The 26,679-nt window shown below is 43.4% G+C and overlaps 3 protein-coding genes across 3 annotated transcripts; 1 reads left to right on the forward strand and 2 right to left on the reverse strand.

Annotated features, from left to right (window-relative positions):
- Positions 1-3,747: 3,747 nt before the first annotated feature.
- Positions 3,748-8,819, forward strand: zbtb42 (zinc finger and BTB domain containing 42). Its single transcript, XM_080480332.1, has 2 exons — positions 3,748-4,066; positions 5,411-8,819. The coding sequence occupies exon 2, from the start codon at positions 5,425-5,427 to the stop codon at positions 7,015-7,017; it is 1,593 nt and encodes a 530-aa protein (XP_080336458.1). The 5' UTR covers positions 3,748-4,066; positions 5,411-5,424; the 3' UTR covers positions 7,018-8,819.
- Positions 8,820-17,888: 9,069 nt separating this feature from the next.
- siva1 (SIVA1, apoptosis-inducing factor) lies at positions 17,889-20,564 on the reverse strand. The gene is made up of 4 exons (XM_080480480.1): positions 20,381-20,564; positions 19,821-20,003; positions 18,474-18,627; positions 17,889-18,079 (listed from the first exon to the last, which is right to left on the reverse strand). Exons 1-4 carry the CDS (start codon positions 20,499-20,501, stop codon positions 18,031-18,033), a joined length of 507 nt encoding a protein of 168 aa, XP_080336606.1. The 5' UTR covers positions 20,502-20,564; the 3' UTR covers positions 17,889-18,030.
- Positions 20,565-20,820: 256 nt separating this feature from the next.
- On the reverse strand, positions 20,821-26,379 carry adss1 (adenylosuccinate synthase 1). Its single transcript, XM_080479387.1, has 13 exons — positions 26,028-26,379; positions 25,056-25,158; positions 24,904-24,966; positions 24,766-24,816; positions 24,616-24,682; positions 24,415-24,522; positions 24,237-24,318; positions 24,018-24,144; positions 23,771-23,925; positions 22,431-22,555; positions 22,209-22,306; positions 21,973-22,122; positions 20,821-21,814 (listed from the first exon to the last, which is right to left on the reverse strand). Exons 1-13 carry the CDS (start codon positions 26,214-26,216, stop codon positions 21,762-21,764), a joined length of 1,371 nt encoding a protein of 456 aa, XP_080335513.1. The 5' UTR covers positions 26,217-26,379; the 3' UTR covers positions 20,821-21,761.
- Between the last annotated feature and the right edge of the window lie 300 nt (positions 26,380-26,679).

Raw genomic sequence — 26,679 nt, forward strand, 5'->3', positions numbered from 1 at the left:
TGTCTTGCCCTGTGAACACACACCCCTCCTCTACTGGGCGCCTACATTTGCCAGGGCCGGGGAAACACAGGGCCACTGCTCCTATTCTTATCCACATCGCTGCTCCTGCATGGATGTGTGTGTATGTGTGCATCAGTAGTGAATGGTAAATTGTTTTTTCATGAGGCACACATCTGACACATCACTCCTTGTCTGCCGAGTCTTCAAAAAGCCATTCACTTTTCTTTTTTTTTTTTCGCCCCTTGCTTATAGATCAAATGCAGCTGATTTATCCTCGGATACAGAAATGATATTCAGAGATCATGACACTGGTACTTTTCATCATCTGGACATGGCCACGGCACAGCTCTCCCCGCTCTGTAACAGTAACAGCCGGACTAAAAATGGAATAAAGCAGTAAGTGGATAAGAATCTAGCTGGTGGCCCCTTCCGACCAGTGGCTGCCGCCTCCCGTCACATTGCTCATTCCCCTGTGTGTCAGAAGGCTGTGAGGAGCTGCAAATGGCCCTTTCAAAACGCACGACAGCTGGAACACAGGGCAAAGGTGACCGAGGCAGTTGCGGGGGAGCACGGGGAGGGGCGGGAGGAGGAGTGGGGGGGGGGGGGGGGGGGGTCGGCACGAGATGAGCAGCTGCAACCTCGAGCCTCTGCTTCTTCACTGTGCCACCATCTCTCACTTCAACAAGTACAGAACAAACCATTGAGAGTGATGATCTCTCAAAAAGTTTACACGTGTATTGCACGTTTTGATTATTTCATTAAAAATCAGCTTCCGTCTTGAGACCGTTTGAAATGGCATTTTGAAATCACAGGCAGAACTCGGTCTTGTCTGGAAAAACAAAGGCACTGGGTGGTTCGGTGCCAAGGAATTCCACAACTCAAAGCAGGATTAGAGAGAACAGGGACGGAAAAGTTCCCAAAAAGACCTTATATGTTACAACACATGATTCTTTTTTCTTTTTTTTAACTTCTTTGATCAGTTTGGATACTCTTTCTTTGTTGCAGAATAATTGTTTCTTTTATTGACACACAAGAAACATATTGTCCAACCAGGTAGATTTCTTGAGTCCGTCTTTGAACATTAAGTTTGTCTGGATACTTTTGAAGAAAACAAGGCACGCATGACTGCCTGTCTCAAGAGAACAACACATTTTAAGTTACAGCTTTATTCGATAGAATGTACCGATTGCTTTATTACCACGTCAAGCACATTCAAAATCCATGCCTTCACCCATCTTCCATACCGCTTTATGTAGTTTAGTGGTACGGGAGCCGATTGCAGCTGACAATCGTTGAAAGGCAGGATTCATCCACTGCAGCTCACCAGTCCATCACAGGACAAACACAGAGACACAGACAATGACACCCATCTGCAGGTTTTTTTTATCTTTTTATTTTTCATTTTTTACCTCTAAGGCATGGTTATATACACCAAGAATATCATATGATTTAATCTGTGGCTCAATCCCAGGATCCTTTGCACTCTGATGATGGCCTTTTGTGACATCCAGCTTTACTAGTCATTAGCAAAGATGGATTTGTTAGTTCGACTAATCTAACTTGTTGTGTTTCTTGTTAAACCTAACAAACACATTCCTTGTTCAGGGTCTGATCAGTAAAAGAGAATTACATGTCTGAGAGCAGTGTTTTCTTCTAAATCCGCCCGTCATGCTTTGCCACCGCGGTCAAAACAGCGTGCATGGTGTGTCACATGGCGACGTCACATAACTGCAAGAACAATTTGAGGACTGGCATAACCTGCCCCTCTCTCCAGGAAAGGAATTTCTATCTGAAGAGAGCCTGTTGGAAAAGAAAAATCTCTCGACAGACATCTTTGCACAAAACATTTACTCTAGGATTAGACCTTCATTCTTCTTATTTGTGTCTTTGTGAACAGAATCATTGTTACCGCTATTAATGTTGACACTGGAAGATGTCGTTTACACAGTTTTACCTGACAAAAAAGTTTATTAGTATAAGTAGTAAAATGGCAACATTCATTTTCATCACTTTTGGGTACGCCCTACAAGTTTAACCCATGCATACATCATTCCTTTACAGTGACTGTAGGGCAGGTCAGTTTTGACCTGAATTTACAAATGGATGTATAATTAGAATAAGTAAATACCTGATGATAATAAATGAATTATTAGCCCTTAGAAAATATATTAGACTTGATTTACGTGGCTTTAGAACACAATTCTTTGGGGTGAAAAACATGTGTTATAACAGAATAACATGCCTTATTTTACATGAGAGATAAAACTGGATAATATCTCAACCAAACTCATCAGAAACACAGTTTTCAAATCTATCTCAACAGATATTGTCCAGATTTGATCACTAAAATGATCCATCCATCCATCTTCTATTCCGCTATTTCCTGTTCAGGGTTGCGGGGCGCTGGAGCCAATCCCAGTTTACCATGGGTGAGGACAGGATACACCCTGGACAGATAACTGATCCATCACAGGGAAACACAGAGAGACAGATAATCACACCCTCACATTCACACTTACAGGCAATTTAGGGTCACCTATTAACCTCACACGCATGTTTCTGGCTTGTCCGAGGAAACCGGAATACCTGGAGGGGACCCACGTATGTATGGGGAGAACATGCAAACTAAATATAGCAAGGCCCATGACTGTATGTAAAGGTTAAGTATAAGTTACTCGTCACAATAGATGATCAAGACGAACTTGTACCCAACAAATTTTCTACAATACGCCTTGTTGGGTAATTTAATTTGCATGTTTTTCTCCCAAAAACGGTCTCAAAAGTATTCATATTGATGTATGTTTATGGCTTCCATGTTTGTTTTGCGGCGAGAAGTTAATATATATATTTCCATCCTGTGACTGATTTACAATTTAATGTCTTGCTTGTTGTCTAGTAGTGTTGCAAACATCATGATATAGTTCACTGTGTTAATAAGCATGTTCTCTTATTGCATGTGCAATTCTGCAGTTTTGTTTCATAAATAAAGTCATTTTTCCAGATTTAGTGCTTTGTTTGGACCTTTGTTACAGTGATTAAAAAAATTGTACTGGATCTACATATTTAGGAAACTTTGTGCATGATGTATTTATGTTGACAAAGCAACATTGGTCTTTGTTGAAACTACTTATTTATTTATTCTTACATGAAAAATAAAATCCAAGTTAAGTGAACTTGGTGTTTTTCCTGTCTCAGGATTCCTAGATCCATCTGTATAATATGGAGTGTATGTTTAATAGATTATTCATATAGTCTATCTTCCACTAAGACAGCAATATCCTTCATCTCTTTGTATTTCTTCACTCTATCCATCTGTGGTGCTTGGGAACGCTGGTGGCTTATGGGTATTGTAGTATTTGGGTGTTTTGAAACACTGAATGAAACGTGTTTTTTTGTTGCAGATGAATTAAAAAGATTGGCTGACATCACTTAAATTATTCATGTTTGGAAAAAATATATATTTTTGACTTCATTACAAGATATATATTTGTGTAAAGATACTTACTTGGAATTCTATTGTCCATTTCACAGATTCAAATAAGTTAACTTCACTCTTCCTCAGATTAATTTTCCTCAGTGTATTCGCTTTCAGAATCTATCGACCACTAATGATTTTTCATTCATTGCCCCAACCCTATTACGTATTAGTAACCCCCTGTGCCCTGGACCCCCTCCAATAAAAATCTCTGGATCCGCCCCTGCTTTCAGAGCCAAGCTGCAGTTGCCCCTCTCGTCCACTTCCGTGGCACAGTAAAGGGATTCGCGGTGGGGACAGGTGTTTTAATAAGAGCCAGTCGATGCGCCCCAGCGTGCTCTGCTACTTGCTGCCGCTGTGTGAATTCTCGGAGTAGTACAGAAGTTATTGTGGCCGCGGGCCGGAACTATCGCGAGACTTGTCCCATTATCAACCTGCTTGACACACAGCGGCGCTGAGTGCAGCCTGCCTTCCCAGGGTCGGACTGGAGCTCAAGAAACGACAAGGAGAAGCGAACATCTGGCCGCACCATCATGAGAGGACACCGGGGCTCCTAGGAAGGAAAAGACGACGATCCGGGCGGGAATACGTGTGAGTAACGATGTTTTACAGCTGCGAAAGTTTAAAAAAAAAAAAAAAGAGAGAGAATGTGTGTGTGTGTGTTTGTGTGTGTGTCCCTCTCCTCTCTCTCTCGCTCTCTCTCTCTCTCTCTTTCGCCGCTCGCTTTCAGGCGCAGTTGCTGTTGAGTTCCTCTGCTGTTTAAAAGGCTCCCAGCAATGCGTTTCCCAACACGGACGTGGAGCTCAGTTTACTGCGCCCCTGGCCATTCAGTCTCCTAAGAGCACTTTTTTTTGTTGTTTTTTACGGAAAAAAACAAACAAACAAACAAACGAAAAAGACAACTCCTGCGCGTAAAGAAAATTACGCACATGCACGCGTCCCTGCGCGGCGTCAAACTTTATTCCCACTCCTCACAATCTGCCTTTTTAACGATTTGAACCAGCTCCCCCCTTTAAACAAACATACACAGTTGTGTCTGCCTGATGAGTGCGCAAAAAAAAAGAAGGAGCGATTTTATTTCCTTTATTTATTTATTTTTTGCGCGTGTGATAAATCACCCGATTAAAAAAAAAAAAAAAGTTGGAAATGCCGTGCAATCTCATGACACCTATAAATATCCTCCGTTCTCGCTAAGTTGCGCGTGTTTCGTGGACTGCGCAGTCCAGAGTTTTAACATATGGCATAAAGGGGAGCACAGCTGGAGGTAGCGTTTCCATTGCGGTGATGTCAGAGCAGCTGACTCCACAGCTTGCAGTGTAATTAGCAAACAGAGCACCAGTTTACTCACTCCGTACCGGCTCTTAGTTTCTTTTTCCTTTTTCCTTTTTTTTCCCCCTTTCACCTTCGCTTCCTCTTCCCCGATGGACGAGCGCTACCTTTCCCAGTTTGTTCTGTAAACACCGCTGCTTTTGTGTGTGTGTGTATAACACATATATGCGCGTATGGAAGCGCATCGGTGCGTCACTCTCGCGAAATTCTGGGAGCGCAACTACTACGAGCCGGAATACTTTGGATCGTTTTGGACAGTGGGTCCGTTTACACCGCGATCCATGGGTGGGTGAGCGCAGCGGAGCGTGTCCTGCACCACTGGAGCGATTGTAGATTTTCCTGTTCTCAAGTTGGATAAAGTTACTGACGCAAATATGTACACTTGAAATATTCTTACGTGTGAGTTATTAAATCCTCCATGGCTTAAGAAACTGACTTATGTTTTGACATTTCCCTTTGTTTGTTGGCACTTTTCAATAATTTGTCTCAAGTTGTAGCTCGGCTCTCCTTCTGTTCTTGTGTGACTCTGATTTGCCAGCCTTGTTCTGCCCTCCTAATGGCTTCAATTCATTTATCCAGTATCCTGTTTTTCCTGTTTTTCACCAGGTTATGAAGGAAGAATGGAGTTCCCAGACCATAGCCGCCAGTTGCTGCAGTGTCTGAGTCAGCAGCGTCACCAAGGTTTCCTCTGTGACTGCACTGTTCTCGTCGGAGAGGCTCGATTCAAAGCGCACAGAGCCGTGCTGGCCTCCTGCAGCATGTACTTCCATCTCTTCTACAGGGACCAGCTAGACAAAAGGGACGTTGTGCATCTCAACAGTGACATTGTGACAGCCCCGGCTTTCAGTCTGCTCCTTGAATTTATGTATGAGGGGAAGTTGGAATTCAGCACTCTGCCGGTGGAGGATGTCCTGGCAGCAGCCAGCTACCTCCACATGTATGATATAGTGAAAGTGTGCAAAGGTAAGCTTAAAGATAAGGAGCTGTCGTGCCTGGACGAAAAGATGGGCGAGGGTTTTGGACTCAGCTGTCTGGACAGAGAGAACTCCTCAGATTGCGAGCTGCACAGTAAGCAGCTCATTCAGCGACTGCCCCAGACACAGTCTCAGGGGCTTCACAGGGCCCCCCCGGCAGAGGAGTTTGACATGGACAAGAGTGAAGTCAGGCTGGCTGTCACAGATTGTGATAGGTCTGCGCAGACCAGGCAGAAGGCGAACGGTCACTCTGGCAGGTCCCCGGACCTTGTAGGTGTCAATTATGTGTCAGCAGAGGCCGAGCCCTACGTTCAAACAGCTGGAAAAACAAAAGCTGATGTCAGTAGTTCCACCGTATTGCTGTCCCAGAGGTCCCGGGCTTCAGATGACATGGACTGTGCACTGGATTTGTCTTTCAAGCCTCTGTCTAGCAGAGATCCCTTACACCCCTCCTACGTCTCGGGACAGCTGGCCCTCGACAGCCAGCAGCAGGGCACTGAGCCACTTGTTAAAGACGAACACGACTTGCTGTCAGAGCAGGAGGACAGTGAGCCGATGAGCCCTGAGAGCCAGCGCTTTGGGAATAGTGCCAGGAGCTCAGTGGTGACAGGGTTCGCTGCCCTCTTCCCAGGCAACAACGGCTCCACAGCCGCCCTGCTCTCCCAGGAGGAGGACCTGATGGACGAGGAGGGGGAGGCCTGCCGAGGGAGGGAGGGCGCCCCGGGCAGGGAGGTGGACGGGAGGGGCAGACTGCTGGGGGACAGCGAGGAGGAGGAGGAGGACGACTTGGCCTCCTCAGACATCTCCACCTCCAGCGGGGTGCTCCTGCCCCCCGGGCAACAGGTGTGTGTGTGTCCCCTCTGCAGTAAAGTCTTCCCCAGCCCTCACGTGCTGCAACTGCACCTCAGCTCACACTTTCGCGAGAAGGACGGCGCCCGGTCCAAGCTGTCCCCCGACGGCTCGGTCCCCACCTGCATGCAGTGCAACAAGACCTTCTCGTGCATGTACACCCTGAAGCGCCACGAGCGCACGCACTCTGGCGAGAAGCCATACACCTGTGGCCAGTGTGGCAAGAGCTTCCAGTACTCCCATAACTTGAGTCGGCACGCTGTGGTCCACACGCGGGAAAAGCCGCACGCGTGCAAGTGGTGTGAGCGGCGCTTCACTCAGTCGGGGGACCTCTACCGCCACATCAGGAAGTTTCACTGTGGCCTTGTCAAGACTCTCGCCATTGGATAAAACACCTCTCACCAGTGCCACGACACAAGACCGCGTGTCTTCTCACACACTGACTACTACCACTACTGAACAGTTTTCCGTGTTAGTAACACCCATGTCGGCTTTTTTGTTGGAGACGTAACCGTTGGATTCTATCCCATGCGGCATTTCACACGCTAAAGATGTAGCAACTTTAAAAACGGGAGCTGCTTCCTGAGCTGGACTGTGTCATAGGCATACGTGAGGGTCAGAGACAGTCAGCTGGAGATGCGCAGGCTGCTCAGATTAACACGAGCGCTGTGAAACTTGAGCTGGATCTGTTTCGACAAAGGTGAACAAATCAGATGATGCACTTGTTTGTTTCTGTCCCGTTTGTGTCAATCTGTGGAGTTTATTCATGGAGTATATTTCCAGAACGACGAAAAGCCTCCTGTGTTTAGAACCATAGGTGAATGTGCTAACAAACGTTTATACAATCGTCAGAGAGAGCAAGACTTTTATTTGTGCACATGGGAGATCAGAACCGTCCGTTGGTAGCAATATATGATTTTTTTTTTTTTTTTAACACTTATTATTATTCTTATTATTTATTTTGGGGGAGTTGTTTAGTCCCTAACAAGTAAACTATCATAAGGCAGCAAAACTAATGAAGTCTGACTACTGGAATTATGATTAGGTTTGAAATGAAGGTTTTAAGTTGTTTTGTAAGAAGAAGCACAGAGGCCATCAGATCACCACGTTGCTATTTAGTGTGTTGCCTTTGCGTTCCCAGCTCTATGGTCGCTCACATGCCCTCACGGTGATGGATTGGCCTTGTATCTGCTACTTAAAACGAGGCTGTATAATCAGAAGAGGGATGAAAACTTGTAGTTCTGGTGCCTATGGATATTCTCAACACTTCACCGAGTGTACTTACTAAAACAAGAATGAGCTGTAACGCCACAGGTTGTTTTTTTTGTTTTGTTTTTTGACATTTAAGTCTTTAAAAAAAACAAAAAAAACAATCACCCTCCATACCAGGCTGTAACAAAGGTGACGACCTACTGGCAACCGGGCCACAGTTGTCCTTAATTAAATAATTGAAAAGAATGTAAACCCAGCTCTCGTCTGTTCAATGTTTGAGTCCTCTGGGTTAAAAGCTTAATAGCTGTCAGTAAATGACCTTGTTATTTCCTGGTATGGTGTGAAGAAGTGGTTTTCAAAATGTGGGGCTCGAGGGAGCTTTATTGGGGAGGACGCATTTTCCAAGCACGATTTATTCAAAGAAGTCAGTGGAGAGTGGAACGATCAATTATTTTAATGAGACACATCGTTAGAACTGAAATCATAAGTGTATTATGGGATGGATGATGTGTAACAGTTACAAAACTTACCAGATAGTACAAATTCACGGGGACTAAGATAATACTTCTTATTGCCTATGTATGCCAACAGCTGTTACCAACAATATCTCATAATTTGAGGAACTTAGGAACTCCTCCCGCCTCCACCCCACCCCACCCTGCCACACTTTGAAAACCCCTGGCATGAAGCGTACACAGACTCAGTGTTGAGGACAAGCGCTCAGCAGGCCGAGAGGAAACCGACAAGGAGTAGATGTTGCTGTGAAATTTGTCCCACCGAAGCTGTGCCATTCAGCCAATTCTACTGACGTTTCTTTCTTCAAATTAACCCTTTTCATGTTGCTCTACTGTATGTGTGTAAGTTACTACTGATGACGCCTTTGGTGATGCCGCCCTTGAAGGAGTCTCCGGGCGGGAAGTGGATTTCCTCTGTCAGTTCACGTAGATGCTGTATGGATTCTTAACCAGGGGTGTAGTGCTAAAAAAAAAAAAAGTTGATATTTGTCTAATCTGTCCTGAGAAGACTTGATCAGAATTTATTTATTAGTTTGACTTGGTTCAGGGTTTACTGTAGGCGTAGTTTCTTATTTCTATAGGCTTGAAAGACTTTGCGTCTTGCCGAGCGACCTTGGTACTCATTAACTGGTATTTGGGGCTGTCCATTTTCTCTGTGCAAATCGAGTTACTGTAATTGTACTTTAATATATTGTGTAGAAACCTCTGCGGAGTCTTCAAGATTTGTCACATGGAACATAGAGAAGCACTTGTTTTTAGCATGCATATAGTTTCAACACTATTGTCTAGGCTGCTATTTCTTACTATTTGTATATTTAATGTAAATACATATTATATTTATCAATCGGTTTGTTTTCCATGTTGCAACACGCGTGAAGTTCGTGGGAGTCAGGTGTCTTATTAAGGCCGGGGTCTCTCCTTTTCAAGTCTTCCTCCCCCACACGGGGGAGTTTGCTTCTTTTTCCATATTCAAGACTTTATTGAACTCCGCCTTCGCTACAAATCAGAGCCGTTAATGCCGCTCTGACTGCTGTTCCGCCAGAGGAAACAGTTGTTCACAAGCACAGCCACACTGATACGGCACCGGCTACCTATAGAAAGGAGACAATAGAGGCATTGTACCCCCCCTCTCCTCTCACTACTACTGCAAACCACCTAGTCCCAGGTAGTTCTCAAGGGATCATTGTGCATCTCTCTTCTAGCTGTAGGGAGAAACAGGCAGTTCAAGTCCCTCTTTGCACTTTTCCGTATTGAATGGAGCCATTGGAATGTGAGAAATGTATTAAGCAAAGGGAGACCAGGGAGACTGTAAACAGGTGTATTGTTTGGAGGCATCAAAGAACAGCCCCCCTCCTCCACCTATCCCAGCGCAGAGTGGATGAACGCCTCATTGTTCCTCCACATGGACGAGACATGATCAACAGTTTTGCTGCACGTCTGTCAGAAGTATGGAAAATTATCAAACTTGGGGTTGGAGGAATAAGTTGTAATTGGCCGCTATATGTCTGGCAGCGATAATGTTCGAGGTCAGATGTAGCTGTTCACCAATTCTTCATTTCATTGTAGACACTATTATGTGTTTCTCCATTTTTTTTTTTTTTTGTCTTTTATGTTTATATGTTGTCATTTCTCCAGATTTGCAAAGACTTCTTTGATAATTTGAAAAGGTGATTGCTTAGTATCTTTACAATCATCATATATAAACTTATAAAAACAGGCTTCATGTATTTTTCTAATTTTACATGGTTTTAAGTGGCCTCTGGTTAAAAAAAATATAACAAAAACAGGGAAAACATCTGTTTTTACGAAGTGTTCTAATACTTCCAGATACTGTATTTTGGATTTTCATGAACTATAAGCTAAAATTCTAGAGATGACTCTAAAATAGGTCTGTTTCAGTATGTTTAAATGGTGAAAGAAAAGAACTTTTCCACTGTAGTGAAACGCTTTTAGAACTGCTCTTTTTCCCCTAATGCCAGCTTTCCATTAGAAAAGTTTGAGGCTGACAGTAATGTGTCTGATATCTGTGATGTTTGAGGTCAGATAGCTGTCGATCAAGTCTTCATGTCAGGATAGACTTTTTTTTTTTTTTTTTTTTTTTAATATATATATATATAATGTTCATCGTTTAAAACTACTTTTGAAGGTCATCAAAATGATTGAATTGTTCGTTGCTGCTGAAAGAGACCAAGCTGGAATGGATTCCCTCTAAGAATGAACACTCCAACCACGTTTTCACTCCGCTCCCTGACCTCAGGAGAGCAAAACACTGCTGTTGTTCTCGTGCTCTCACAGGTGAAACACATCATGTGTCTTTCAATCAGAACACACAGGAATGTACATTTGTTTTTCCTCTCTCTCTCTCTCACTTCTTTGTTTTTGAAGGAACGTTTCTACATGGTGCAAGTCTGAGATTGCCTGATTCTCTAATGTACATGTGTACAGAGGTAGAAGAACTAACGACATGTGAAGAATTTTCTCCGTTTGTTTTTGTTTGTTTTTTTTGTTTGCAGTCTTTATTTATACCTCCAGGATGATCCCCAAATGTGCCTTATAGACACACAAATAGGTGTTGCATCTGGAGAAGCCCTTTTTCTATAGTGTACTACTTTGGTTTTTTTTGCCCTCGACTGCGACTTTGAAGTTCACATCACGGCGATGGATTGTGAAATGAATCACTGACAGTTGTTGATGTTCAATCATATCAAATCAATTCAGACAAAAAAAAAAACATGCTAAAAAGTCCATGTGTCAGTGCTGCTCTGCATGAGATTACCTTAATATTTTATTGGGGGAAAATTCAGTGAATAAATTTCTTCTAGACGTGTTCAACTGAAGTCAAGCATTTTTGTGTCTTGGTTGCGATCAGCCGATACGACTGGGAACTAACAGTCCGTTCCTTTTTAAATGTCACTGTTGAATGTGAAACAGAGATTTTGATTGTTGACTTGAAAACAGTGCTACTCTTAATTGAGGGCGATGTTTGCCTAACTCATGCTGTATGATCTTTTTAAGTCTAAAAAAAACAGAAAAAACAACAAAAAAAACCCCCAGACTTTATTGATACTGGAATTTTGTCCTCTGCAGGTTACAACTGTGAATTTGTGTATAATCATGAGAAATATTTATTATTGCATACGCTTCTTGTGCAACATTTGACTGTCTCAGTTTTGATTTGGAAAAAAAAACAAAAAAAAACAACTTCTAAATGTCAAATGAAAATCTTTTTAATAGAATTTGTAGAAGTGCCATTAGAATTTAATATAATTTTTTAATAAGAAAGGTATATTTTATAGTAACCAATTGCTTCAGTGTTAGTGGTTTAGAGATTAGCGGACAATCTTAATGCAGAATTGACATTGCTTAGATATTCAGGCAATTTAATTTGATCTGTAACTGTATGTGCATTTTCTTTGCGCTTTTGGAGTGTGCTTGTGTGCGTGTGCTGTGGAAATGTGACAATCTTGATTTAGGTCTTTATTAAGATTATACATAGAATTAAATGGAACAACTTTTCTCTGACTTTGTGTGGCGTTTCCTTTATTTCCAACAGCACTTTTTCACCGTCGCGCCACTCGGCAGGTAGTCATCGAGCAGCTGGCTTCGACTTTTAACGGGAAATTAAAGGATTTTGACAGGCTAACGACCTGGGAATGTTGTGAGGGAGCTCATATGTGACACACAGCAGCAACAAGCAGGCAAACTGCATGGTGTGTGTGTGCCTGTGTGTGCCTGTGTGTGCGTGTGTGTGTGTGTGTGTGTGTGTGTGTGTGTGTGTGTGTGTGTGTGTGTGTGTGTGTGTGTGTGTGTGTGTGTGGGCAGTACTGCAATGTGTACAGAGACAACAGAATGTGATAATACTGCTGGTCTTACAGGCCATATCCCTCTGAAACCATAAACTGAGCTCAAGGACGTAGCAATTTCAAGATGGGCTTCCATTGTTCCCGACCTGTTGCCAGAGGAGATAAACCCGTTATAACAAAGCCAGCTGACTCTGTCGTGTAATTATTACTTGAACTCAGCTTGATTGTATTTGCTGCAACAGACAAAGCCGCACACACCTATTTGTGCACACACACACACACACACAGACACAGACACAGACACACACACACACACACGCACACACACACACACACACACACACACACACACACACGCACCAAATGTCTGTCTCAGCGAGGAACTTCATGCCAATTCACTGGACATTTTCAATGGCGAGAACTTTTAATTATTTCCCGGCTGCACCATGAAAGAAATCCAGCTGCTCCGCTACGTGATCCCAATAGGGATGTGCTCGGGTTCCCACCACCCTCCCCCAAATCCCAGCTCCCCCATTCTGGGAATGCCATATAGAAAGAGAGCCACTGCATCCAACTGCCCCTGCCCCCATCTATGCTACCTCCACCCCCACGGTCCCCGAAACCTCGGCCCCAAACCTCGGCCTCATCCCACCACTCTATTGTGTGCGTGGGTAGTAGCTCAGCCAGGCTATTGTCTGGCCCAGCTCCCCAGCACGTACTTTATGCACAAACAGACGACACAGCGGCGCTAGCCAGGCAGCTCCGACATAAAGAAAACAATGTCCTCCCAAGATCATTCATAAACACCCCGAACAGCCGCGGCCAGCTCACAGTAAATAAGGGCTCTCTGCATCGGTGCCGCCACCTCGCAGTGTAAACACGCACAGCGGAGGGCCCTCGGAGCGCACGCTGGCACCGACATCTCACATCTGCCCTAACGGGGATCGGGGGCTTAAACTAGCCCGCTGCATGTGTGTTTCTTATGGACCAAAAACCTTCACATGGAAAGTCGGGGGCCATGTGATAGAGCTTAGCTGCAGGGTGACGAGCTGGGATATGTGCAGTGTAACTCGATGGTGTAATAAAACATTCCTCTCTGAGGCTCAAAGCCGGGCTCATTTGGCCGCGAGTGCTTTCGCGTGTATAGTTTGCGTGTGTGTGTGGCCTTGTTCTCCTGCACTGATGGGTACCCACACCTGACAACGCTCACCTTCAGGCGAGGACAAAAAAATGAAATGGAAATCAATAGGTGAAGACATGTTTTAGGGTTGGACAAGCAGTTTTGGCTGAGTTTTGTTTAAACTCTGCGGGAGATGAATGTAAGCCTGACCCTGAAAGGTATAGAAACATAAGGTGTGTATGTTTGTGTGTGTGTGTGTGTGTCTTTAGAGGTACTTGAGAGAAGTTGAGGAAAGTTGTAAGTGTCCACCACCTCAACAAGGCCAGCGGTGGGAGCCCTTGACCTCTGAAGGGACGGACTGCCAGGGACAGCTGGTGTGGCCTGTGTTTATTTATTTATTTCTTAACAAAAGACAGGTGGTCACACTTGAAAAGGGCACACAAACACAGTCGCACATGCGCTTGTGTACATACTGCGCGCACTCACACACACGCACACAAACACACACACAAACACACACACACACACACACATGCACGGGGAGCTTTTCTTTTCCTCTCTTTCCACATTAACACACATGCATATTTATTGTTATCTTCCACTGATTCTTTTTTTTTTTTGGAGGAGAAATTCCTTTGACTTTCAGGAAATCTGAGTCTCCGCTCTTTTCATAAATATGCAGTTTAAAGCCCACATAATCATATACAATGAGCCGATATTCACATTTCATAAACAATTTGTGAGATTAAATCCATATGAAGGAGCCTTTAAGTCCATAATCGCAGCTCAAATCCAAACTATGTATATCACATGTCGTTTATATTGCTGCAAGTGCATAAATACATATCAACTAGTGCTCGCTCACACAGGGCTTGCCTTTTTTGGACTGGCCTGCCCTGACGGTGCCAAGACAGCGTGTCCTTGGTCCACTGTACAGCTGTCACTTACTCACACTCGTTGACGCATATTTATAGCAGCAGCATCACTGGGCCCGCCGCACTCAGACCACAGCTGGTCCCCAAAAGAATGGGTGAAAGACAAAGCCACGTGCTCCCGCTGGCCGACTGCAGTTGGTCCTGTCTGGAGCGCCGTGGGTGATTATGTGCCCCCCCCCCCCCCCCCCCCCCCCCACACACACACACCCCTTCCCTCCTCCTCCTCCTCCTTCTCCTCCTCCTCCTCCTCCCAGAGACCCAGCCCGAGGAGGAGACGGGGTTGAGGGCTGGGTGGGGGAGCTGTAGCACACCCTGACCTCTTTGTCCTTTAAGTGTCACGGATGGGGCTGCGCTGAAAACCTTGACAGGTGCACTGCCTTGTTGTCTGAATGCACATAAAGTCATCACATCACTGCGGCGTCGAGATGGGGGCTAAGCATCACCGTCCCCCTGCAGCCGACTGGAGGGACAAATGGTGCAATTTGTGATGACAGGAGGGATGTTCTTGATGAAATCAATATTGATTAAAAAACAAACAACTGGAAACTTAATGAAGAATTTTTTTTTGTTTGTTCCGTAAACATTGGTGTAATGCAGGAAAAAAATACATGTTACAGGCGTGCCAGGTGAAGAGACTCACCTCAGAAAAAGATGTACGTTATAAATGTGAATTATTGCCGACAGATGATGACATGTCAAATTGTAAAGCAACAAAGACTCTTGCATTCAATCAGCAATAACTCTGCAGTGAGTGCAGCATGGGTCTTTACAGTGTGGGAGAGTGAGCGGCATGACAGAGCTTCAACCACTTCCTTATAATGCTCACATTGAAGAAATTATTCTAACTACTGTTTGGTTCCACAGCCCATGACAAATAATAACTCCTGGCCTGCCAGTTTGATGTTTTTAACTGATAACTGTTATATATTAATGTATAATCTGCAACTGTTGTACACCTATGACTTAGCAATAATTTTGTTTCATTTTATTTCCATTACAATAAATCAGGTTCTATAAGAGTGTGTTTCTTTAATGTCTGCGTATTTCTCTCTTCTTTGAACAGAAAGCAACAAAGTCCCCTGTTGGAAATCAGGTTGGGCTTTCTGTGTTGAGTTTGCATGTTCTCTATGTGCATGAAAGGACAGCCCAAAACCACTCATTTGGTAGTATTAATTAGTGAATCTAAACTTTCCATAGGTGTTGATTAAAACGTGTGATTTTCTTTTTTCTTCTTTTTCTTTTGTCATGGAAGTGTGATGGATGGATGGATGGATGGATGGATGGATGGATGGATGGATGGATGGATGGATGGATGGATGGATGGAAGAGGTCACTGTTTACAAAAAGCTGAAATCCATTCATATTCTATACCGCTTAATTCTGTTCAGTCGCAGTTTTTATCATGAGCCCACTTTCAAAATTGAAAAGACAGCGGTCTCCAGTAGTGGCTCCCTGAAGCTGTCAGAAAATTATTCCAAATTAATTCATTCATTCATTTGATCGTGCTTTCATTTTATTTATGGACACAGTGATTTTCAAAAGCAGTTTTAACTCGTTTTTGTTGTTTTATTAAAAGGGCACAACCAAAATAGCTAAAATAGAGAAAAATGGCTGTAATAACAAAAAAAAGCGGGGGAGGGGGGGGGACCCCCTGCTGAACAGTTTTACAAATAAAGTAAAAAAAAAGACGAGGTTTTCTAAAAGAAAAAAAAAAGCATAAATATGTAGGAAAAACACACAAAACTGCTAAAACAGAAAAAAAAAGTCAAAACTGTCAAAAGAATGCCAAAAAAGAAGGGAAATGTGATTAAATGTTTACCATCCAAAATTGTGATCGAAACTTTATCAATACAACAGAAGACACAGTTTATCTTCATATGGCAAAACTATATGTGAAACGTGAAGAGCTTCATTTTAAAGGTGTTTTGTGGCTCCAGTTAAAATTAATTTGGTGGAAAGTCACAAAAATGGTTCTTCAAGTCATGAAGGTGGATGAAAAGGGAAACAATTGCACTGCAAAAAAAGAAATCGCGCTGGAAGTCTTGCTTTACTTTAAAATACATGAATTTTTTGTGGTTTTTTTTCAATAGCTTCTTTCACAACAAAGGGAGGAATAATTGTATTAGTATACATATATACAATAATCACACCTTAGATGGAACAAATTGATTCCTCTGGAAATAAGAATTTAAAAAAGCAAACTAATATAAACTTGTCGATAGAGTTGAACTTGAGATTTGTTTCTTTGAAAGGAGGAACCAGCAGATAATAAAAGTAATCCTCTTGATAAATGACTTAACCACATGGCATGTCCAAAGTTAATTTCTTCAATCAATAGAAGCTTAATCATCATCAGCGTTCAAATATTTCAAAGCCATCTCATGAGGTCCTTCAAGCTTCACCAAGAAACCTGCAGACAACCTGACGCCTTGCTCACCAACAGCTGTCTGCTCACTCAGCCAGAAGTCAGGCAGCGGCCTCGGATACCAACTGCGGCAGCTCCCCGAGGACCGGGGCCACAACTGGCCTGCTGAGTGTGTGTGTGTGTGTGTGTGTGTGTTGGGGGGGGGGGGGGGGGGGGGGGGTTGACTCAACAAGAGCTCAGGGGAGCATGTGCAAATCAGCTCCAGGAGGTGTGTTCATCCAAGCTAAATACCTACAACACATCACGTGACTGATCTCCATGAAGCAGTGCTGAGGACTTCTGCCTCCAAGAACAATTACTGCCAGTGTACAATACCTGACCCTGAACGCGGCCCGCTCCGGTGACAAGCAGCAGCCAAGAGAAAGTGATGACTGCGCCTCAAGGTCGCGTCCAGCAGGGACAATCGTAGCCAAATTGTCTGCAGCTCAGGCCTGCTTGTGTTCAACCTCTGGGTCCTCTTGTTTTAATAAATAAATTTGATAGCGGGATTCTCAAGGTCAGACCCGCTCAGGCTGGATTGGAATTTCATTATCATTGCCAAGCGGAGACAAAACTTACACACTTCTGACTAAAAGGTTGAAACTGTGCCTCTTCAGCACAGTGAGACCAAATTGCTCACCCACTGAGAAAGCAGTGAATGTGCCCCCCCTCTTCCACAAGGAACTCATCTATCTCTCAACCCAGTGCCTGATGTGTGCTGCCCCCTGCTGATGTGTGTAACTACAACACAACATCGCTGTGAAACCTTCTGGAGATCTGGTACATTCAAACAACTTTGATCCGTCCTTCTACAAAGCCCTGAGCTCGTGGCAGTCTGGGAAAAGGGCTTCATAAAGATCTGGACACATCCAGCGGTTCAACATTTACAAAACAGCATTTATGTGGCTTTATAAGATCACACATCAGGCTTGTTATCCTTATATTCTGACCTTATGGCTTCTGTATAGATAGGCCAGCATTTATTGTGGCCGTTATTCAGTCATGCTCTCATCTCAAGAGGAAATAGTCGGGTGAGAGAAATGACCCTTAAGAATGTCAGTTTAGTGTTTATCCAGCAGCTTCTGTACATCTCTTGGGCTCCACTCTGCCGACCAAATGACTGGATTGATGGGAGACCCCTGTATTGTGATGAGAAGTCGGGAATTCTGCATCAAATTATAAACTTCAGGGAGAAATAGCTCCAAAAGCCAGTAGGCCTTTGTGCAAAAAAACCTCCTGTCAAGACTCAGTGAAAACACTATTTGTATATTTAAAAAGTCAAGTTTATTTCAGTTACATTTGGAATGACACACACACACACAAAAATTACAGGTATAAAAATGTCTATATATATCTCATGGAGGCAACTATATAAATTCAAGCTTAAACTTCTGACGGCTTCTCGGGTCTTCCTTTACGTAGAGCAGCCGCAGCACAGTACTTCATCGTATCGCCCGCTGTAGCTGTGGAACAAACAAAAGATTCAAGGTTACCATACCGAAAACACACAGATTGAAGAAAATCTAGCTTCAGAGTACTCAAGACACATAGAGCTTAAATAATACTACGAATAATTGCTACTCTGTACAACATGACAACTCATTTCAATAAAATAAATAGGAGTTTGAAATGTAAATCTTGCAATTAATTCCAACTTAAGTCTTTGCAGAACTGCACTGCGCTGTTCAGTGAGCCTGTAGTCCAAACAAAAAGTCCTGCACAGACATGAATCCATAAAAAAGATCTACTTCCATTTGAAATAAATCAAGATTAATACAGAGATTTTAACCTGGCTGATATGAAACTGTCAGCATATCTGTGATAAATCTTTTGGAATGAGGAGAGGAGACGACGTACTCTATGATGGTGCAGACGGAGCAGCAGAGGTTGGAGCAGCTGGAACAGAGTCGGGTGCAGGAGGAACAGGCCTGGCGGTCACACTGCGAGCACGCCGTCCGGGACCCCTGGCTCTTCTGACACACGCAGCAGCCTGCGGGAACCGCCGGGGCACCTAGACAGAAAAAACCCAAAGCATTGAAATCATTAACTGTAGCAGCACTGACATCTAGTGGCGAAAGGAGGGAATTACTCAGATCTCCATTTTTGACACTGGAGATGAGCGACTTCCTTTGTTCAGTTTTGAAAGAGAAGGTGGGGAAAAGGAAAAGAAAAAAGGATTCCACAGCGGCTCATATTTTTCTTAAGTAAATTAAATCTGAGTCATATTCCGGCAAAATCTAAGAAGAATCAAGCTGGCTTCAACTAAAATTTTACTTCATTTTAAAAATGAATTCATGCTACTGAAAAGACAAAGATTATCTAAAATTATGCAGAGGCACCATTTTTTTTTGTCGTCCTGAAAACGGACCCCTCTCATTAGCATTTAAAGGTACAGACACAGAAACAGCCGGTTCTCAGTTGAGCTGAAAGGCTGAAATTCAGGCCAAAGGCTTGATTTGGGGCAAAACCAGTTGAATACAATTGGAGGTGTGGCGATCCGATACCGATATACACCCCCCAAACTTGAAGAAGTGCTGAAGACCAGGCCACCATCTGAAGCTGTGGCAGAGCCAGAGGAGTGTAGAGAGGCTCTTTAGCACAGTGAGTCCTGGACTCTGAACTGTTGGACAATATTGTGTATGGTTGGGCCCATCATTTCTTTGGTCCGTCCACACAGCAGCACCAAGCTGGCACCTAAGTGATTTTTCTTTTTTGCATTTAGAACCCCCCCCCCATTTTAGATGTCTTGTATTTTATTTGTTTTATTCCATTAACTCATAACAGATCATGGAATCATAATAGCTAGTCCTTTGCCGTGCTTGTTGATACTGCTGCAGCCTCACAGCCAACAGGTCTGAGTTCAACGACCAGCCCGGTTTTTCAGTATGGAGTTTTCTTGTGTGTGTGGATTTTCTCCCACAGTCCTGTAACATGCATGTAACCTCAAATTGCCTCGAGGTGAGAGTGTCAGTGCATGGTTGTCTGCCTCTGTGTGTTTGCTATTGTTATAGAGATATTATATTCATGGAGATAATGTGAATGTTTGTCAACTTTGCAGAGGTTTCCAGATGTTCGACTTGATTAAATCTCTGGCTTGACTGCTCATACGGTCACACAAGTGATGACCCACACAACTAAAGAGACATGTCATCAGTGTTACTGGATGTGTGAGCTTCTTCTGGAACCATGTGGACTGAGACCCACCTGGTGCTGCACTCCCTCTCGTCAGCCTCCCATCATGTCCGATCAGTGTCTGTCCTCTCAGCAGTGTGTGGCTGCTCACAGGAGGCTCGGCTTGTCCTGTGGGCTCAGCTCGCTTCTCCTCTCCTGTCCAGATTGTGCCCATCACAGCTTTGGCACCCACGAAGAGCAGATTTTTCGTTTTTGCTGGAAAGGGGGGAAAAAAAAAATAGAACACATACACACACAGACTCGTGATTGAAATCAAACATGACAGCTGGGAAACACAGAAAGCCAATATTTCGGACACTTTAAAGCCAAACTAATAACACGCTGTGTACAAAAGGTTCTGACATCTGACTTAATGCGTTGTTATGCAAGAACACATTATTATGACGATAGGTAAGACCACACAAACACAAGCCAACCCTAGTGAACTGCAGTTAAATGCCAATGTCTAACGACACAGTTGACCCAAACAGATTCTTAGAAGATCACGTTTATGAGATTTATCCGCGCCCCGAGTGAATGTGCGCCGAAGTGAGCGCGAGCTAATGCTACATAGCAGCCACAAACACACCTACCGTATATTTCTTGCCTGTATGTGTTCCCAAACACGCCATATTTGCTCAACTCCGACTGCCCTATGTGTATCTTGTACTGCGAGGAGAAGGTTTCGGGGAAAGGACAGGATCTTTTCGGCATTTTTAGCTGTTAAAAAGCGCGGCGCTGTCAGAGCCTGCTACTTGTTTTCACGCTGGCTTCGTTGCGGGAAAATCACAGAGGGTGGGGAAGAAGCAAGCCAATCACAGGCATGCTTTATTGTCACGTGAAAACTCTCAGCCAATCAGACATCGTGCTATATGTCACGTGGCTGTGCTTGCTATATAAAACTTCGCTCAAATTCGTGTTGCGTTCAAAGACCGAGTTCTGTTTCGTATTTTCCAAAGTTGTAACTTGAATTAGAAAAATGCCTGGACATGAACACAAAACAAAAAAGAAAACGTTTTCAGATACAAACCGTGAAATAGTGCATGATATCAAACTTTAATTGGCATGGAAAAATCATCCAAATATGACAATTATTTTAAATTCATCAATCAAGATACCAAGTCAATACCATCATGTACTTTAAGGCCGAATTGAATATATTTTTAATGAAGATTATAATCTTCCTCCTAGAAGCAAACTCTGTGAGCATCAACTTTAACCCCAGTAATGCATCCAGGGAGCTTTTAATTTGATTACTTAAATCAATAAAACTCATTTAAAAAGGCTCCACAGTGCATATAATTACATTATGAGCTCTGTAAGAATATTTTCCATTCAATTTTCTACATTAACCCTCAGACATCATTCTGTCCAGTTGGGTGAATCTTTCCACTTATTCTGGCTGTTTGAGTGCATATAACACAGTATACATAGAATTAAGTCACAATTCTAACATATTTTAGATTTCAAATATAATTTTTTTTAAATACTTGGAAGATATATATCAGGGGTGTCAAACATCCAGCCGACAGGAAAAAAAACTGGCCAAAGAGGGTTCGGCCTGATTTCTGAGTTGACCTTTAAAAGTGTAAAAATAACAAAAGCAACATTATCTGTGTATTTTATTTGTTCCTGATTTAACCACTGTACACTGCACATGTAATGCAGAGGTAATAATACAGATACATACATGCATATACATTCACATCTATGGGCAATTTGGAGTCATCAATCAACCTCACTTAAATTGTTTTTAGTTTTCTTTGGTGATGTGAAATAGAAGTACCCAAACAAAACCCAGAAAACTTACACACCGATCTTTATGAGTTTGATGCCGTTAAATTCAGTCCAAGTAAAACAAACTCAACATTTCTCAAAGGTCTCATATGTTTATTATAGAAGATTCTTTTAGGTGATGAAAAGCTGCCACATCATGGCACAATGTTTGAGCCTCCATCATAGCGGCGCCGACTTCTAAAACATCTGGATCATGCACTCTCTGGACTTTCCAACGCCAACCCACTTGACTGAAAAAAAAAAAAAAAAAAGAGAGAAAGAAATAGAGAGATTATAAGAGCTGAAGATAGGTTGCAGCTAAGGGAATCGATGTCACTGGAAGAGGACTATTTGTAATCTACAAATCAAAATGAAAACATATAAGTATGTGGCTTTGTGTGAGACATACTGGGGACTCCAATGTGGTTCTCAATGAAGCGGATGTAGTTCTGTGCTTTGGCTGGGAGGTCGTTCCACTTCCTGGCGGCAGATGTGTCTGTCTTCCAGCCAGGGAAAGTCTCATACTCAACCTCTACTTTGTGCAAAACGTCCATGTTGGCTGTGATGAAAAGACAGCAATCAATACAAATCGTGATATAGGATATTGAACCAAGAAGCCTGGGGTGGTCGTCTTCGGTAAACTACCTGGGAAATGTGGAATTCTTTTTCCATTGAGTTTGTAGGCAATTCCGACTTTAATTTCATCCACAACATCCAGAATGTCAAGTTTTGTCAAAGCAATGCTGTTGAGCAGGCAAAATGTCATGTTATGCAAAAATTGTAAAAGAATAAAATAAATCCACCCTGCATGCTTTTAGAGTAAACAAATGATCCTGATGAGGCCTGTAAACTGTTGTGGGCACTCACGCAGTGAAGCCATTGATCATGTGAGCATATCTGACGATGACCAGGTCCAGCCAGCCGCAACGGCGCTTCCTTCCCGTGGTCACGCCCACCTCGTGACCCCTTGTCTGCAGCAGCTCTCCGACCGCCTGCATAAAGTAGGAAAAAAAAACCTACTTTACCTGACTGATCATTGCTCCTGAGTGAGAATGACGCCATGCAATAAATGATCCTCCATAACTCTTAATAATATGCACTAAGTAAACAAGCAGTATACACAGCGGAGTACAATGAGGCATTGCTTGATTGAGGGGCTGAAGTTTTTCACATCATGATCTACGTTCCCCACGGTCAGTTCCTGTGACAAGTAACATAAGACCCGCTCAGGATCCTTAACCCAGACTCTGGCCCTAAATTTATCCCTGTGCACATGTGATCTGCAAAAGCGGTAAAGAGTGTTTGAGTCCATCTCTCACAAAATTTAACAGCTGCACCCAACGAGAATACCCCCCCCCCCCACCCCTGTCCTTGCTCACCCCGCTGCCTGTGTGTTAGCCCCATGATCACACACTACACATGTCATGCCGAAGATCAGCAGGTTACATACGTAACATGTTATGTGCCTTCTCATTTCATATGACATTTGGCCCCATTAGTAGTTTTCAAAGTGTAGGAAAATAAATGTCCCCCAGCCCAGGGACATTTCACACCAAACGTGTTTTCGTGTTCTGGAATTCCTAATATTTTCCACGTCATGAACTATGAGTTTGAATGGATGTTTGGATTGTATCTCGTGTTAAATGGTTCCAATTTTGAAGAGCTTTAGATTTACTCAGAAAATATGCAACATCCAAACCCCTGAAGTCCTCAGGAGGAAGAAACAAGGTGAAGTAGCTTTTAGTTTCCACGCTCCTCACCTGTGGAACAAACTTCCTGCTGACACATTCCCTTCTTTAAATCAGGCTTCAAAACACTACTATTCACTCAGGCTTTCAAATAAACAACAGGTTTTACTTTTTTTCTTTTTACCTTTAGCCTCACAGAGACATTACTTTCGCCATTCCGTTTTTTTGTGACCTTTAATGTATTTCTTTTAATTCTTTGTAAAGCAATTTGAATTGCCACGTGTTTGGATGATACATAAATTAGCCTCGCCTTCTAAGTATTTATTGTTGTTTTTTTCTAAATATGTATTTCTTTATAAATGTGTCTTTTAATAAACATAAACAACAGTTTTACTCTCCACTAAATTATTTTCATCCGGATTCCTTCTGTACAATTTTAAAAAGGGACAATCTGGGGAAAGGCATCCCCCTGACCCTCAGCTTGTCTCTCAGCTGAAGAAACATCAACATCCAACTCACATTGAGTTGCTCTGTGGGAAAAGCTCCAATTCCGACTCTGGTGGTGTAGGCCTTCGCGACACCAAACACTTCACCGATATTGAGCGGAGGGATGCCGAGACCCGTGCACACGCCTCCCACAGTGCAGTTTGATGACGTCACAAAGGGATATGTGCCTGAAGAGAAGAGGCCAGAGATTATCAGCCACATTCAAATGACTTTTTCTTTTTTCAAAATTTGCTGTCAAATTTGAAGCACTGAATCCTACCAAAGTCGATGTCCAGCAGAGCAGCATTGGCCCCTTCAACCAAAATTTTCTTTGGAGCCCCGTGGAGAGCTTCGTACATGTAATAGACTCCGTCTCTGACCATTGGCCGCAATCTCTCAGCGTAGTCCTACATCAAACAAACAAAACAAACAAAAAGAACAAGAATATGCACAACTGTTGGAAACGCTAACAGAATATCATCCGACAGCTTTGATTTACCTTCAGTTTCTTCAGTTGGTCCTCAACGTCAACTGTCAAGGCTGGATACATGGACTGATACTGGTGGACCAGGTTCTTGAATCTGAAAGGATTTAACAAAATGCAAATCCTGTAATACAGTACAGACTGAGTAGCTTGGCATTTATGTACAACTTGACTGATTTTAAAAAAATTTTACCGAGTGGAGAAGTCCTTAAAGTCGCCCAGGAGGTCGCACACACGAAGGCCAGTGCGGGAAGCTTTGCTGGAGTATGCAGGTCCAATGCCCTTCTTGGTTGTTCCAATGCTATGAGTGAGCAATAATGTGACTCAATGTATAATTGTACACTATTTAGTATCCAACATATTGCTTCATTCCATCCTTTTTCCCTCGCCTTACTTTTTCCCTTCTTGTGCTTGTCGTTCAGTTTCCTGCAAGCCATCAACGACCTGATGGAAATCAAACACTGTGGAGAGGCAACGGGCAAATCAACTGGTTAATTATCTTAAAGGTTGTGGAAAGCAAATCTCTCTGAACGTCTGTACATACCGATGTGGGCTCTGTCTGAAACTATTAGTCTTTTATCCCAGCCTTTCAAACCTGATGGGACAACAAAGAAACACCTATGTGAGTGCTCACTAATCTTTATTCACGCTCGATTATAGATTCTAGTGTGTCAATATATACCTTTCTTGTCATTTTTATCCCCCTCTTCAAACAAGCCGGGTAGATGAATGACCACTCCATTGCCTAGAACAGTAAGAGAGTTGACAGGACACTTAGTAAGTGATGTTTGGCCGATGGAGTCTTGATTAAAGACCCAATATGACAAGCTGTACCGATGAGCGATATGCTCTTGGGATTGATGATTCCGCTGGGAAGAAGGTGAAAGTCATACTCCTTGCCATCCACTACCACCGTGTGTCCTGCGTTGTTGCCTCCCTGTAAATTGAGATCACATGAGAGTTCATGCCGTCAGCGAGGCCAGTGTCACACAAACATCCAAGAGGATCCGGCCGCACGGATGCGTCCCGTCTTATTTTCATGAGACGCGATAAGCCACCACCTCTTCCCAGATTCGCCAACATTTTCCAGCACCTATTTTAACCGACTTGGCTGACGCTGGTGGATCCTTCACTCTGTTCCCCCCTGACTAAGACCTGGCCTTCTCACATATCCAGCCAGCCTGAGAATGTGACCTCTGGAGCCCAGTGGGTGGGGCTCTCAGCCCCCATCAGAACACAGGGTGCCCTCCTGTCAGTGCAGATAGTACAACACAGCAACTGTTGGCGAGTCTGAGTCCTGTCCCAGTGGTGGAGTGACCTCTGAAATGTTACGTAACAGGATGGAAATTGAACTTGTGCACTTTGGTTTATTACAATTTAACTGAAGCAAATTAAAAATCTTCATTTTATATCGTGTGATCAAATGGGAACTGAGACAGCAAGAGCAAAGTTGGAAAAATGTTTACAACCAACATGAAAGATACATAAAATACATAGAAATACCGCAATGATTTAAATCCTCAAAGGCAGTTGCAAATTTGTGAAAAACGCATGCTTCAAAATTAAACACTTAAAAAAAATGTCAATAAATTTTCAAGCAAGTATTCCAACACCTCAGAGGTGAGAGAGCATGGATCCCAGCATGGAGCACCTGTTGCACCCTAACCTATAAGGAGGAAAGGTTTCATTGTGCAGAAACGAAATTGTGAAATAAATAAAAAACAACGATCGGTAAAAAAAAACAACTGCAATTATAAAGCATGCTCTGCGGAGTGCTGCAGTCAAACCTCCAATCCAAACATTTACCTGACATCTGCAGACGACATCAGCTTCTGTCGCCAATAAATCAACGACTTTCCCTTTTCCCTCGTCGCCCCATTGCGCACCGAGCACCACCGTCACTTTGTTCCCCGCGTCATTACGCGAGCGCTTCTGTCCGGTCGCGGCCGCTTGGTTCGTGTTTTTGTGGTCTTTTGCCGACCAGGTGAGCGACATGACGGCGGTGGCTTTAGTCGGTCTGTCTCAAGAAGACTAAGGCTGCCTCCGAGTGTGGCATGGCCATATCTGTAACTTCATCGGCGGTGATGTCAGAGCCAGACGCACGGGAGGAGGACGTCGCCGTGCTGACTGAGGGCAGTGGCCTCCGAGACACAGCACTGCAGGGACACACACGCTCCAGTTTTATCCCTGCGGGCAGGTGAAAATACACAATGACCTATAAATATATGGCAGCTGCAACATTTCGACTTGTTTTGGCGCAATAATTCCAAATACATCCTGAAAATGTCCAAAAAAGAATGCACTTTTCAATGGATCCAATAAGAAGAATTATCTGGAATTTTTTATTTCTCCTGATCTACTAAACCTCTCCATGCCTCTGCAGAGCAGAAAACATCATCAAGGAGCTCACAGCCTGGCTTCCACCCAGAGGCGGTCCTATAATGTGGCACCCTGGGCT

This window comes from Lipophrys pholis (genome assembly GCF_963383615.2).
Source record: "Lipophrys pholis genome assembly, chromosome: 14".
In the NCBI taxonomy this organism is placed as follows: domain Eukaryota; kingdom Metazoa; phylum Chordata; class Actinopteri; order Blenniiformes; family Blenniidae; genus Lipophrys; species Lipophrys pholis.

Bases quoted from the DNA above. Each gene is read 5' to 3' on its own strand.
- zbtb42 (XM_080480332.1), top strand. From the start codon at position 5,425: ATGGAGTTCCCAGACCATAGCCGCCAGTTGCTGCAGTGTCTGAGTCAG.
- siva1 (XM_080480480.1), bottom strand. From the start codon at position 20,501: ATGCCGAAAAGATCCTGTCCTTTCCCCGAAACCTTCTCCTCGCAGTAC. The intron at 20,004-20,380 runs GTAGGTGTGTTT...CCCCCTTTCCAG, and splicing joins ATACAGGCAAGAAATATACG to CAAAAACGAAAAATCTGCTC. The intron at 18,080-18,473 runs GTACGTCGTCTC...TTTGTTCCACAG, and splicing joins TCCGTCTGCACCATCATAGA to CTACAGCGGGCGATACGATG.
- adss1 (XM_080479387.1), bottom strand. From the start codon at position 26,216: ATGTCGCTCACCTGGTCGGCAAAAGACCACAAAAACACGAACCAAGCG. The intron at 22,556-23,770 runs GTGAGTTGGATG...TACTTTATGCAG, and splicing joins TTCCCACAGAGCAACTCAAT to GCGGTCGGAGAGCTGCTGCA. The intron at 21,815-21,972 runs GTATGTCTCACA...TTTTTTTTTCAG, and splicing joins GAACCACATTGGAGTCCCCA to TCAAGTGGGTTGGCGTTGGA.